Genomic DNA, 15,337 nt, shown 5'->3' with positions numbered 1-15,337 from the left:
CACAAGAAAAATGCGTCTTGTACGTAGCGCTAAATTTAAGGATGTCCGCTGGGGGGCGCTGCTGTCCGTGGCGTCCTCTAGTAGTAGTAGTAGAGGCTGCATCGCCGTTGGTATCAGCTCTCTCTTGGGGGATTCTGATGGGAAGTTCTAATTGGTGTTTGTCTCGTGGTGGTGTTTCCTTCCACACTCGCCCCATAGTTTTCATACCGACACTTCTTTTTAAGAGTGAGCGAGTCAGTTTACTGACATTTTCTTAATTGTTTTTTTTTTTTCTCTGGTAATTTTAGCTAATTTTACCTAGAAAGAATGATATTAAGGATCTTTCATAGGCCGACACGAGCTGAGCCCAGAAAGTATATAGCGATCCATTATGCACTAAAGACTAGTTTTGATGAAGATGATAATTATCTTAAGACAGTTCAAATAGGTCAGTGTCACATAAGTTCACAGACCTTTCTGATGCTGGTGACAAAACATTCGTATTGATATTTGATGCTGACTGAAAACTTGAGAGCAGGAGGCGCTGGTAGCGCCAACTGAAAGTTGCTCGTGTGCTGTGTCACATTTGAAGTAACGGTTTCTGTCGTCGGCCACAGGTGCTGACAATATTTGTGTTGTTGGAGAAATTGCTCCAGGCACAACTACCTCCAATGTTTTGTTACCACCACAAGAAACATTTTTCGAGTGGGGGCACCCCAGTAGATGTTTGTTCTATTTAAATTTTTTTTTTTTTTTTTTATTTTTTTTTTTTTTTTTTTTTTTTGTGACAACTGGTAATAAAAAGTTGCTTGTGTGCTGGTAGCGTAAGACTTCTTTCAGATTCTTATCCCCATTTGTAATTTTCTTGATTTAATAGCACGTAATATTGATGCTCACAATAAGTGAATCTGTCCACCACCCAAAATCTGTTATTGCATGTCATATGAGGGTATCCATCCCTGAAGGGTTAATGCCATTTTAAAACTTTTAGGTCATAATTTACTCTATTTTCAGGATATAAAAATAATTGACCAGGGATGTTTTAGTCTGATGTAGACATTTCCCATGATTTCTTAAAATAGGATAAAAAAAGGATTATTTTTCACTTCACTTGAGATTTTTACCTGTGATGTGTAGAGTCTACACACTTATAACAGAGTAATACTACTGTGATTTATTTGGAGATAATTCAAACCTAAAACACTTTTATATTCTTTTATAGATGCTGGAGACAATTCTCTCTTTACTGGTCTGCAGGCTGATTGGTTACCTCATTGCCAGGAGAGTGTTGAGTGGCGACGTTCATAGGCCGACCATCCAGGTAAATTTTTAAGGAATAGGCACCCAGTCTCCTCCTTTTTTCTTAATGATAGTAGTCAGGGTTGTTTAGTGGGGTATCTACATATTTTTTTTGCTAAAATCTATCATATTTCGTTTAAAGTTTGATCAAGGGGAAATTTCGTCTTACAAGTTAATCATTCCCATGCCCATGCTGTTAGAGTATTTTTTCTTATAAAAATTCAATCATTTGCTTTACTTAAAACCTTAAATGGTTAGAGGGTACAGTGCTCCCCCACTTTTATGCTGGAATAGGTTCCAGAACTTGCCGCAGAAATGCAAAAATCCCCTCTAAAAATGCTTATAACTGGCTTGTAACTGCCAAATACCCAGTACCCCTTAAACTAAAATGAATATAACTGTCTAATTTAACATTTCACTGTTTAATTTGATAGTAAAACAAAAATATATCCTAAATTATCGTACTAAAACAATTTAATATTTTGAATAAAAATACACCCCAAACCATCATCCCAAAACACCCAAAGTAACCTTACATTACAGTACTTGCCTATTACTGTTACTAAGTGGGCTATATATACCCCTAAAATGTCTATAAGTGCCCATTTTAACAGTTGATCACTGAACTTGACAGATCAAACAAAAATATACCTCAAAACATCATCTCAGAACACCCTAATATCATATCAGTCATTTACAAAATTATGTACCAGCAGACAACTGTTATTCTTAAATAGTATCCCCTACCATTCAGACACATTTTCTTTGGCCTACGTAGCTTTGTGCATCATTCTTTGCCTACATTTTATGTATGTTGATATTTTCCGGTGTAGTAAGATGATTTTGAAATGATGTTTACTGTACAGTTACATATTTTAGAATTGTACTATGTATTGTAATAGAGTGTAACTAAAATATGTGGATAGTTTAGAATGACAGGACACGTACGTAACTCCAAACAGAAAGCTAGGTTTGCTATGTCATGTTAGTATTTTCGTGATTACATATAGATGCATTTAACATAAAAAACTGATTTACTACATTAACTTGGTTTACATCGTATTGGGATTAGCCCTTTCCACCTCCCTTAAATTTATTGACTATTTCTCTCTCTCTCTCTCTCTCTCTCTCTCTCTCTCTCTCTCTCTCTCTCTCTCTCTCTCTCTCTCTCTCTCTCTCTCTCTCTCTCTCAGTATATATGTATATTACTTTAAAGATAAAACAAAGCACAATGTCTATAACATATTATTATTTCACTTACAGAATCCATTTACGTATCGTACAGTATTGATGTAATCACCATAGTACGTAGCTGTAATGAATGACTAATGAAAGGAGTATGAGTGGCTGTTAAAAGTTGTGAATGAAATGAACCATTTAATTTGAGTGTTCATCTTTTATATCATATTATCTCACCACTTTATCATATTTATTGGTGAATGACCTTAGGGTCCTGGTGCTTTGGCTATGTCATAATATTCCGTATGCCAGTCCATCCTTGCAAAAGTTATTTGTTCATATTTTTCTCAGCTTGATCTCTAGTTGAGATAATTGTTTTTGAAGAATCTTTTTCAGGTGTTTATGACACTTATTGAATGGCTCATTACATATTTTGTTTTGGCAAATATTTTATGGAAATAGATCGTTCCAGGCTCCAACCTTCCATATGCAGGTTGGATGTATGAAAAACGTAATTACAACCAAGAATAGCCATATAAAACATAAGCTATGAACTTTGGGCAAGTCTGTTCCCAATGCAAATTTCTCTTTGATGCATTTGCATTTTTGTGCAAGACATATTTCACAGATCAAATTCTTCACAATCACCTAAGTCCTCAAATCTTCAGTCTATCACTTCTTTCCTCCTCTTTTTTTTGTTTTGTTTCAGAAGCCTAAACAAAGGAAATCCCTGATCCCTGTATTGTAAAGCATTCTTGATTTCCTTTTGAGTTGGATGTTATGCAGGAATTTATTGGCTACAGGCTGTATCAGTTCCTGGTAGCCATCTTTGAGCCACAGCCAACAGTGGATGTGGAAGGGGGTGATTACTGTGGAGCAATGAAGTTCCTCATCTTCGAACATCCAACAGAGATGGAACAAACAGATGACAAGGACAAGAATTAGGAGGAGGATGGAGATATACAACATCTATTCTATGTCAGCAACTCATTACAGCCGTATTTCTTTAGAAAAACACCTTTGACTCTATCAAAAAGGGTTTGAATGAGAGTTGAGAGCAGCAGATGTAGAAGGTCCAGGAATGGAAATCAATGGAAGTAACATGGCTGATGATGATATGGCATATGTTGCTGAGAAACAGTAATGTATGACACCTTGCCTCGTCCCTCACAGGGGAAGTCACCCTCCCCTCTCCCTGAAAGATCAGGGGCAGCAACATTCAAACAGAGCAAGCTCCCTGGGCAGCAATGTCAGTGCATCTTGTGATACACTGTACCATTTACTAAAGGCTGCTTGCATCAGCATTTGGACATCTAGCTGCACTACCTTTCAGCTGTTTACTTCAGTTCCAGTTTCTGTCTCCATTTTGTAGTCCAAACTTCTCTAGCAATTAATTCTTGGTGCAACTGGATTTTCTTCCAGTTTCACTTTTAGATCCTTGTACTTCATCTCATTTGTATTTTGAATCTGTTTGTTATTTTCTGAATCTCTTTATGTTATTTTCTGAATCTCTCTATGTGGCTATCCAACATTCAAACTCCATCTTTTCATTACCATAGGTACTGAATGGCTGGAAACTCTTTATGGCTTGTCTTTATTGCCTAAATTTTACTGTTCCTTCATTCAGAATCTGATCATCCTGAACTGTAGGACTCAACAACATATATGCACCTTAAAAATATGGTTTAGTCACTTTCACCAGCTAGTTTTGTACATGAACTTTCCTGCCAGATATATACTTAGCTTACGTCTCTGACGTCACGACAGAATTCAAAACTCGCGGGCAAAGCGACCGGTAGGTCAGGTGATCTATCCACCCGCCGCTGGTGGCAGGTGTATGAACCAATCCCCCTTTCCAGTCATATATTTTCTGTCGCCGGTGTCGACTACATCTGTTGTCGATACCTCTCGATTTTAGATTATTACTCGTTTTCGCCCTGGATTGTTTCATCGGATTTTTGGTGAAGTACCTTCCTCCTTTGGCTTGGCATTTGCGATTTGTGGACCGGTTTTTTTATTATTCTTTTGATTATTCTTGGAATTTCATTATGTCTGATTTTAGCCGCTAAGCAGGCAGCTTCCTCCCGGGCTTCCCACTCTGTGAAGGTTCCCTGTGAAGATTTTAAACTTTTTATTAAATCATTTTGTAGGACTAAGTGGCAGAATCACTGGTCCAACTTAAATAACAATTTAAAGCTGAAATCGATCAGACCTTCTGTTCATCCCTGGTCACCTTCTGTTGGGATGGATAGAAGATCTAGTATAGTTTTAACACGCCTGCGTATAGGGCATACATTTTTAACACACAGGTATCTTTTAACTAGTGGAGCAGAGAGGCAGGTTCCTCAATGCTCTAATTGTAATGTTGGCATTACAGTGAGGCATATATTTGTTGACTGTCCTCTTTATTTTAATCTTAGACGTCGGTTTGGTTTCATCAACAAACTTTTGTCAGATATTTTAGGAGAGGGTGCTCCCACAGAGGAGATTTTTAAATTTCTTAAGGAAATCCATTTGTTTTATGATATTTAATTAAGTATTTTAATTTGAATTTGATTTTAATCATTTGATTTAATTATATAAATGTATCTTCTATTAGTAAATATATCCCGTTGATATATATGCGCTGAATGGCCTTTGGCTCTGGCGCGTGGCAAATCGCCACAAATTTTATAAATTCAATTCTCCAGGTTTTCGCTATTTGTCAGTAACCGCCCTCTCTCCAGGATTGGATCGTAGTACGAGGGGCTCTCTCAACGGACAGGCGCTCTCCTGCGGACATCGTTTCTCCGTCGGACGAGAGGCATGCTTCCCGTAGACGAGCCTCTCCGGACAGGCACTCGTCTCGAGACAGGATCTCTCCCGCTGGTAGACGCCAGGAGCCTGGTAGGCGTTTTTCTCATGGTAGCCGCTCGCCTTCAGGCTTCCGCTCTCCTGTGACCAGACGCCCTTCGGTAGACAGGCGCTCTTCTCCTGTCAGCCGCCCTTCGCTTAGCAGGCACCAAGAGCCTGGTAGGCGCTCTTCTCCTACAAGGCGATCTTCTACCGATTTTCGCTCTCCTCGAGTTAGGCGCCGGGAATCTGTCAGACGCTTCTCTCCTGGTAGGCGCTCGTCGCCAGAGATTCGCTCTCCTCGCAGCAGGCGCCAAGAGCCTGATAAGCGCTTCCCGCATGGCAGGCGCTCTTCGCCAGGGCAGCCGCTCTCCTTTAGACAGGCGCCAGTGGGAGCCTGATAGACGCATTTCGCCTAGTAGGCGCTCTTCGCCAGATTTTCGCCCTGCGTTCGTTAGGCGCCAAGAGCCTAGAGTACGCCCTCATCCTGACAAGAAGGAGTTTTCAGGCAGAATCTCAACGGAAGTTATGACTTCCCCGGTTAGATGTCAGAGTTCTTCCAGACGTTCTTCCAAGGATTGGGACTCTCCGGCTGAGGACAAGACAGCCTATCATCGTAAGGATCGTGAAGGAAGGATCTTCGGCGGAAGTAGAACAGGATCCTCGGAAGAAGAAATTCCTAAAGATTCCTCCGTTTCCTCATACAAGCGTTTGACGGACCTGTGCTTCAGGAATTCGGAGACGCCGTTTCTCCTGTCGCCCCGCCCTCGCCTCTATCGTTATTTTCAACCTCGAAAACTTCGAAGGTTTCATCCTGTGTCAGGATGAAGCCTGCAATCTCTAATGAAGAAGGCGCGTTAGAGGTTTTTTTTGGTGAGTGGCTTCTTTCGAGGGAAGAGAAAGGGAAGACGTGTTCTCTTTCATCCTTCTAAGCTAACTGGAAAGCTAGGATTCTGGTATGAATCGGGAGAACCCTTGGGCCTTGTTCTTCCCTCCTCGGCAGACTCGGACTTCTCTTCACTGGTGGATTCCTCTCGACGCTCTGCCCTCAGTCTGCTAAGACGACCTGGGGATGAATGAGCTTGACCACCTGCTGAAGGGAATGTTCCGAGTCCTGGAGGTATTTAACTTCCTAGACATGTCTTTGGGCGTTTTGGGCCAAGAAGACGCAGACCCCGGATTCCATTTCACCTGAGGATCTTATCAGTGTTCTCTCGTGTATGGATAAGCAGTGAGAGATGGATCGAGTGAAGTAGCTTCCCTTTTCGGAGCGGGAGTAATCAAGAAAAGATCTGTTTACTGTTTGTTCCTGACGAAATCAGTATCTCATGCTCAGAGAGCCTCTCTCTGTATTCTCAGCTCTCTCCTCAACTCTTCCCTAAAAAGATCATTCAGGATGTTTCTTGTGCCCTTTCAGCTAAGGCTACACAGGACATGCTAGCCCAGTCTACCAGGAAGCCTCACACTTCTTTCCAGGCTAAAACCAAGAGAGAGACCTCCAGTTAGGCAGGAGCACCCTTTCGAGGAGTCCCTCCTGCCAAGGAAAAAGCTTCTTCTTCCTCTAAGGGAGGATTCTAAGACTCCCGCTAAAACGAGGGAAGACCTTCTCTATATCCATCAGAGGGAAGAAGTAGTATTCAAGTTCTCCAGACATCAGTGGGTGCCAGACTACTGAAGTTTGCCGACGTCTGGGCCCAGAAAGGGCGGACAACTGGTCACTCTCGATTGTCCGCAAAGGCTTACCTCATTTCCCTTCTTATCAAGACCTCCGTTGACGACGACTCCGAGGGAGTTGGTAGCCAAGTACAAGGACCCCATCATGAATCAAGCCCTCTCTCTAGCAGTAGATCTTATGCTGGAGAAGGAAGGCGATAAGAACTAGTGAAAGATCCTCATTCTGCGGGTTTTTACAACAGACTGTTCCTAGTTCCCAACCAGCTCAGGAGGATGGAGACCGGTTTCTGGATGTAAGCGCCCTGAATGTCTTCGTAGAAAAAGGAAGTTCACCATGGAGACAACTTCTTCAGTGTTGGCGGCTCTTCGTCCAGGGGACTGGATGGTGTCCCTAGATCTTCAGGACGCTTACTTCCATGTGCCTATCCATTCTTCTTCACGGAAGTTTTCTTTTGAGATTCCTCGATGGGAGGGAAGATTCTTCCAATTTCAGAGGGCCTTCTTTGACTTCTGGCCTTTGCGACAGCCCCTCAAGTTTTCACGGGTTTATTGAAGAATGTAGCGCAGTGGCTACATTTGGAGGGAGTGAGGCTGTCTCTCTATCTAGACGATTGGCTGATCAGAGCAAGCTCACAAGAACGATGTCTGGAGGACCTACAAAAGACACTTACTTTAACAAGTTCGTTGGGGCTTCTGGTGAACTTCCAGAAGTCACAATTAATCCCAGTCAAGAGCTGATATATCTGGGGATTCGGATGGTTTCTCCGGATTTTCGGGCATATCCGTCACCAGAGAGGATTGCTCGTTGCCGAGAGAAACTAACGACCTTCCTAGAGAAAGATGCATGCACAGCGAGGGAGTGGATGAGTCTGTTGGGGCCAAAACCTCTCCTCGCTGGAGCAATTCGTTTATCCTAGGAAGGTGCATCTCAGACCTCTCCAATTCTTCCTTTATTGGAATTGGAGGGGTCTCGCTCTAGAATCATGGAATTCTCCTTCATGATATCAAAAGGAATCAAGAAGGACCTTCTGTGGTGGGCAGACCCTCTCCGATTTGCAGAAGGTCTGTCTCTGTACATGCCAAACCCGAACCAAGTATTGTTTCCGACGCGTCGGAGATGGTTGGGGTGCGACCCTAGGGTCAAGAGAAGTGTCAGGCACCTGGGAGGGGGAACAGGTGTCCTGGCACATCAACAAACAAAGAGTTGATGGCAGTGTGGTTGGCGTTAAAAGCCTTCGAGCCCCACGTCCGAAATGCTATAGTTCAGGTCAACTCGGACAACACCACAGCCTTGGCTTACATAAGAAAGCAGGGGGGGACACACTCCTTCTCCCTATACGAAACAGCAAAGGACTTGCTGTTGTGGTCTCAGGCAAGGAAGATCGTTCTCCTCACCAGGTTCGTTACAGGGAGAATAAAGGATGTCAGTGCCGATCTCCTGAGCAGGAGGAAATCAAGTGCTCCCCTCGGAGTGGACTCTGCACTCAGAAGTTTGCCAAGACCTGTGGAGGTTATGGGACAGACCTCATATCGACCTATTTGCGACAGCAAAGAACAAAAGGATAGACCTCTACTGCTCCCCGATCTCAGACCCAGGAGCAGTGTCAGTGGATGCTTTCCTTCTAGACTGGAGAGGTCTGGACGTCTATGCCTTTCCTCCATTCAAGATTCTGAGTCAAACACTCAGAAAGTTTGCGGCCTCGGAAGCGACAAGAATGACGCTGGTAGCTCCATTCTGGCTGGCCCAAGATTGGTTCACAGAGGTACTGGAATGGTGGTGGACTTTCCAAGAGCTCTTCCACAAAGAGTAGATCTGCTCAGACAAACCCCCACTTCGACAGTTATCACAAAAACCTCCCCGCTCTCAATCTGACTGGCTTTCGACTTTCAAAAGTCTTGTCAGAGCGAAGGGGTTTTTCAGCTAAGGCAGCGAAGGCTATCGCCTCAGCTAGAAGGCCCTACCCTTAGAGTCTACCAGTCGAAGTGGGACGTCTTTCGCCGTTGGTGCAGAAAAACCAGAAGCTTTCCTCTTCCAGTACCTCTGTGACCCAAATCGCAGATTTCCTGGTTTTTCTCAGGGAAAAATGCGGTCTTGCAGTTTTCAACCATCAAAGGATATCGGAGCATGTTAGCAGCTGTGTTTAGGCACAGGAACCTAGATATCTCCAACAACAAAGATCTACATGATCTGCTAAGATCTTTCGAAACTTGCAAGAAACCCTCAACTGAAATTCCGAGCTGGAATCTGGATGTGGTTCTTCGTTTCCTGAGGTCCTCGAAGTTTGAACCACCCCAGTCATCTTCTTTCAACGGATCTTATGAAGAAGGCTCTGTTTCTTTTGGATTTAGTATCTGCCAAGAGAGTTAGCGAGCTTCATGCTCTAGAAGGAAGGGTAGGTTTCAAAGGAGATTCCGTGATTTGTTTGTTCCTTCCTTCTTTTCTAACTAAGAACGAGAACCCCTCAAATCCTTGGCCAAGGAGTTTTGAGGTTCCAGGCTTAGCTCCCCTGGTAGGGGAAGAGCCGGAAAGAACTCTTTGCCCTGTGAGGAGTTTAAAGATTACTACCTCCAGCGGAAGAAGTCTCTTAAGGGCATTAAGGACAGACTTTGGTGCTCTGTAAAGGATCCCAGTAGACCATTGTCTAAAAATGCTTTGTCCTTCTTTATTAGAAGCCTCGTGAAGGAAGCACATTTGGCTTGGCCGGGTGAGGGATCAGTTAAAGCTTTTGAAAGTCAAGGCTCACGAGGTAAGAGCCATTGCTACGTCCTTGGCTTTCAACAAGAATATGTCACTCCAGAATCTGATGAAAGCAACATTCTGGAGATGCAATTCAGTATTCGCGAACCACTACCTTAGAGACGTCAAGATTACTTACCATAAGTGCTTCGCGTTAGGCCCGTACGTATCGGCGGATTCGGTGCTGGGGCAGGGAGCTGAAGCATATCCTTTGTAAAAAAATTTTCCCTTAGTTGTTTGTATTGTGTTTTTATGGTGTTTGAAAGAGGATGCGGGTAGGCATCTCTTTCTATTCGTATTGCTAACATTAAAATGGTTAGGTGATCTGTTTGTGCTAGAGCTCCCTGCATTGGTAGTGGTCAGGCTCTGTCATTTAAGAGGGCGAATCCCCATTGACATGATCCGACTTGGATTCTACTGAGTAAGCGGATATCAAATCCCTTCGGTAGACCCAAAGAGTCTTTTCAGCTGTAGGTCACGCCCTCGCTGTAGCTCTTCAGGCTTTGCAGACTAATAGACAGTACCTATGAAGTCTTCAGCCTTTATCAGGTAAGAACCAAGGTTGTTAGTATCCTACAACAGATGTTGTTTCCCCTTTTTCCTTGTTAGCTCTGTCTCTTTCCTCCACCAAGGGTGTCAATCAGCTAAGTATATATCTGGCGGATTTCAGTTCATGTACAAAAATGATATTGTTATTGTTATATACGATTGATGGCCCTCCCAGCCTCCCCTCAGGAGACAGGTGGAAGAGAAAATATGACTGGAAAGGGGGATTGGTTTCATACCACCTGCCACCCAGCGGCGGGTGGGGTAGATCACCTGACCTACCGGTTGCGTTTGCCGCGAGTTTTGAATTCTGTCGTTGGACGTCAGAGACGTAAGCTAAGTATATATCTGCCAGGTAAGTATGTACAAAACTTTATTGTAAAATAACAATATCATGTTTCCTAACTGCCCAATATTCTACATTCTGCCATTTTTGCTTTGACTGCTTGCACAGCCACACCACTTGGGACAAATGACCTCAGCTGGGCTGCTGTCTATTGTTAATTACTGAAAATATAAATTTGGAACTTAAAGTCCGAGTTTTAATATAATCACAAATACTACTGGTATTTTATGTAGCTTATATTATACTGACGCTTATCATTTTTTCCTAAGTACAAGGGAAGTAACATATGCTTTGAATTGTTTAATATTCTTGTGTGTACTTTCATTTTCTTTTCCTTTTCAGGTGTGTCCATGTAGAAGTAGACTTTGTTCCTTTTTCTGAAGAATGTCTAGTAAAAGATGCAACACGTACCATCCTAGGTCAACCAATTTTCCATACGTACTGGACAGATTGCTCGGTAAGAATTAGTGGTGTTTGCCTTTACTAATATCGTGGGCATTGTCTTCAGGCAATACTACTCGTCTATGTAAAAATTGGATAATTGCATGAGATGCTATGAGTCTAAAGTAAATCATGAGAGGTGCTGTAAAACATTCTGGAGGAAATTGAGTGGATTAGAAATAGAACTCTCCAGATATATTTATTCTAAGTGGTTGCAAATAAAATGTGATTTAACAAATATTTAATAAGTGGAAATTTAAATGTTGAAATTAAAAAAAGGAACTATTAACCCTTTGAGGATTATAGTTTAAATCTGTGCCGGAACACTCACCCTTCACTGACAGCAAAAATGCTTTGCAAAAATTTCCCTTGATTGCTCTGCATAACATTATACTTTGTGTTATGTTAGTGAATTGGGTATCATTTTAAAGAGTTGATCTTTATCATATGTTTAGAAAGTCCCCCCCCAAAAAAAAAATTAGTAAAATTTAAGTGAAATTAAAATATTTTTGTTACTTAATAAAAAATACTAATTCACTGTTATACAATGTAAAAGTATGATAACTTGCTCTTTTAATTATATGAAATTCATAACTATTTTAGCCATGTATGATACTATAAAGTGCATTAAAAATATGTATACGTATAGAATATGTATATATATGAATGGCAAGTGGAGTAACTGTTTATATAACTTTTCCAAAGATTTACTGTAAATCATAATACAGTAGTGCCTCAGGATACGAAATTAATCCATTCTGAAGCGGCCTTCGTAACCTGATTTTTTCGTATCTTGAACTTCGTTTTCCATGTAAATTGCCTAATCCATCCTACAAAAACACCACAGTCAATTTTATAATAAAGTTAAAATGACCAATAAACAATGAAATAAAACAATTTAGACCATTCAATAATACCTAACCTAACCTTTACTGTACCTGTAAATAAAGTGTATTAGTGCACAGGGTTCAAGAAATACTGTATGTACATATGTAGTAAAATGTGGAACCTTACCTTTCGAGTGAGGTGATGTCCAAAAGTGGCAACAAAGGAGGAGGACAAATGGCAGAAAGCATGAACACTTAACTTTACAAAACATTAAAAAATGGCAGAAAACATTAACACTTAACTTTACAAAAAACTTAAAATTAAATTTTTTTTTTTCCTCTGATTTTTATTTTTTTTTTTTTTTTTTACTTTTTTACTTTACATTTTTTAGAAAATTTCAATTTCTTCACCTCTTTCAATTTACTGTTTTTTCGTATCACTTGGACCTTCCTGTTTGTTTACATCTAAAGGCCTCTTTAAAAAAATTATCCAAGGAAGATTGCTTCTGCCTGCTTTTCAAAATGTTCCTGAAACGACTCGGGCAAACGTCATCGAACTCCGCAAGCATACGACCTGTGTAAGCCTTTTCAGGGTGTCTCTTTTCTACAAATGATTCCACTTTATGAAAAGCAGCTAGAACATCCTTAATTTCTGCCGTTGTCATAGGTCGTCCTCCTCCTCCTTGCCGCTGCTAGAGAACTTCTTGAACGACGTTATAATGCATGGCCTCCAACTCCCTCAGGTCATCCATCGTAAGCTCCTCTTGGTGCTCCTCGAGAAGGTCATTGACGTTGTCCTTGGCGACGACCAGCTCCATTGACTTGCCAAGTGCAACGATCTCATCAAGATCTGGTTGTGAAACCGTTTCAGGATCATCAACTGTTTCTGAATCTGCATCAACTTTGCCCACGTTGAATCCCTCGAAGTCTTGGGCGGATATGGCATCAGGCCAGTGTTTCCTCCATGAAGAATTCAAGGTTCGCCTCGAAACCTCCTGCCAAGCATGATTAATGAGTCGGATGCATATCACGACATCGAAATGCTCCTTCCAAAATTCACGCAAGCTAAGGTTTGTGGTATCGGTGATGTTGAAATATCTCTTGAAAAGATGTTTTGTAAACAGCTTCTTGAAGTTTGATATCACTTGCTGGTCCATGGGCTGGAGGAGAGGGGTGGTGTTAGGCAGAAGATAAAGAACCTTGATGAAAGAATACTCTGCTAGGATATCTTCCTCGAGGCCAGGAGGGTGAGCAGGGGCATTGTCCAACAACAGCAGACGTTTCAGAGGGAGGCGCTTCTCTTCCAAGAATTTCTTCACTGTTGGGGCGAAACACAGATTTACCCACTACGTGAACAAAAGTCACATTACCCAGGCTTTTGCATTAGCCCTCCACATCACCAGAAGCTTCTCCTTTAGCACTTTGTGGGCCTTGAAGGCTCAAGGAGTCTCGGGATGATAGACGAGTAGGGGCTTCACCTTGCAATCCCCACTGGCGTTGGAGCAAAGTGCAAGCGTAAGCCTGTTTTCATAAGCTTATGCCCGGGTAGCTTCTGCTTTTCCTATGTGATGTACGTCCGACGAGGCATTTTTTTTTTCCAAAAAAGGGCAGTCTCGTCACAGTTAAAGACTTGCTGAGAACTGTAGCCTTCCTTGATCATCATCTCGTCGAACGTCTTAATAAAGGCTTCGGCCACTTTCGTGACTGACCTGGCAGCTTCCCCACCGAATGGATGCCAGTCCGTTTACGGAATTTATCAAACCACCCCCGAGAAGCCTTGAAGTCTGCGGTTGGCGTCGATTTCCCTTCTCTTCCGTTGTCTTTGGCCTGGGCAATCAGGTCACCAAGAATAGCACTGGCCTTGTGGGAGATTGCCGTCTCGGTTATCGTATCACCAGCGATTTCTTTGTCTTTAATCCATACAAGAAGCAGCCTCTCCATCTCATTGTGCACGGGGCTCCTCTTGTTGGACAAAATAGTCACTCCCTTGGAAGGTGTAACTGCTTTGATGGCTTCCTTCTGCTTAAGAATGGTGCCTATTGTCGACGGATTTCGGCCGTATTCCTTAGCAGTCACACTCAACCGCATGCCAGCTTCATACTTTTTAATTATCTCCATCTTTGTCTCCATAGAAAGCTTCCTCTTCTTTCCGTGAACTTCAGCAACATTCTTGGGACCCATGGCTAATAACATAAGTTAATTAAGTTCACACACAACACGATAAAGTTACTTACTATGAAGAAAGCGAAATTACTAACATGAATTTACGTTACCAAATGAAATCTATGTGAACGAACAAATTGCACGTGCGTATGATAACGCTGATGCGACGAAGTGGTCAAAGGATGCCTTTTTGTAGAGAGATGATGGGACAGATGTTGACCAATAGCAGAGCAGGATCTTACGGCAGTGACTAGCATCAGGAACCAATGGGAGAGTGGGAGGATGGTCGTGAGTCTACTCAGTTGGCGGCGCACGAGTTTTAAAATTGTTCTCGGCGGCCCGGGCGAATCTCGGACTTTACCCTTTCGCAACCTGAATTATTTTCGTACACAGAAGCAAAAAAATCTTCATCTTTTCTTTTGTAACCTGGATTTTTCGTAAGTAGGGACTTTCGTATGTAGAGGTTCCACTGTACATACATACTAAATATCAGTCTCCATGACAACAAACATAGTACATACTAGCCAAAATCAAATTTTGTTAATTTTTTTTTTTTTAATGTTTAAAAAGAATATAGTACTCCCCACTTATTTGCAGGAAAGGTTCCAGAACCCATTGTGCAAATGCAAAATCTCCTCTAAAAGTGCTTATAACTGCCATATACTTGTATCCCTTCAACTAAAATGCTTATGTAATTGTCAATTTTAAAAGTTCACTGCCTAATTTAATAGTTCAAAAAAAATATATCTGGAATTATCATATTAAAGCAATTTGATATCAATTCAAATAAAAATACACTCCAAACAATCATCCCAAAACACAATAAGTCATCTTAGATCACCCTTTTACAACTAGTATTGCTCTTAGGTATGTACGACCCCTGGAACGTTTATAACAATGATTTACTCATTTTAAAAATGTTAATAGTACAGGCAATCCCGTGTTATCCTGGTACCCCCTTCAAAAATTGCTTAAAACTGCCTACTTTAATAGTTAACCCACCCAAGACCACTATTCCAATGTTCATAACTGCCTACTTTAGTTCAGACACCAAATATGTCTTCAACTATCACCTTAAACTAAATTCAAGACAGTTTCAAAGTTAGTTTACAACATTAGCCTAAAAATATATGTAGTATATGTACTACTGTACATATGTAGCCTACTAGACTATGGATTACAGCTAGGCCTACATACGCATGTGCTATTACGTACTCATGGGCCTCTTTCCTTTTATAAGGAAAGAAAGGGAGAGAGGTAAGAGAAATATCAAAATTATGTAAATCAGTGGGTAATCACCAACGATCTATGTTG

At 41.7% G+C, this 15,337-nt stretch overlaps 1 protein-coding gene across 1 annotated transcript in view; it reads left to right on the top strand.

Annotated features, from left to right (window-relative positions):
- Window positions 1–306: 306 nt before the first annotated feature.
- Window positions 307–15,337, top strand: part of LOC135221255 (trafficking protein particle complex subunit 10-like) — a 432,269-nt gene continuing 417,238 nt past the window's right edge. The window contains 4 exon segments of the mRNA XM_064259071.1: window positions 307–427; window positions 1,202–1,282; window positions 1,285–1,300; window positions 10,935–11,049. Coding sequence (XP_064115141.1) covers window positions 307–427; window positions 1,202–1,282; window positions 1,285–1,300; window positions 10,935–11,049 — 333 coding nt within the window.

The sequence above is a fragment of the Macrobrachium nipponense genome, chromosome 2 (genome assembly GCF_015104395.2).
Source record: "Macrobrachium nipponense isolate FS-2020 chromosome 2, ASM1510439v2, whole genome shotgun sequence".
NCBI classification, from domain to species: domain Eukaryota; kingdom Metazoa; phylum Arthropoda; class Malacostraca; order Decapoda; family Palaemonidae; genus Macrobrachium; species Macrobrachium nipponense.
Note: the sequence above shows the minus strand (reverse complement) of the source record. Positions and strands in the feature narration are given on the sequence as shown.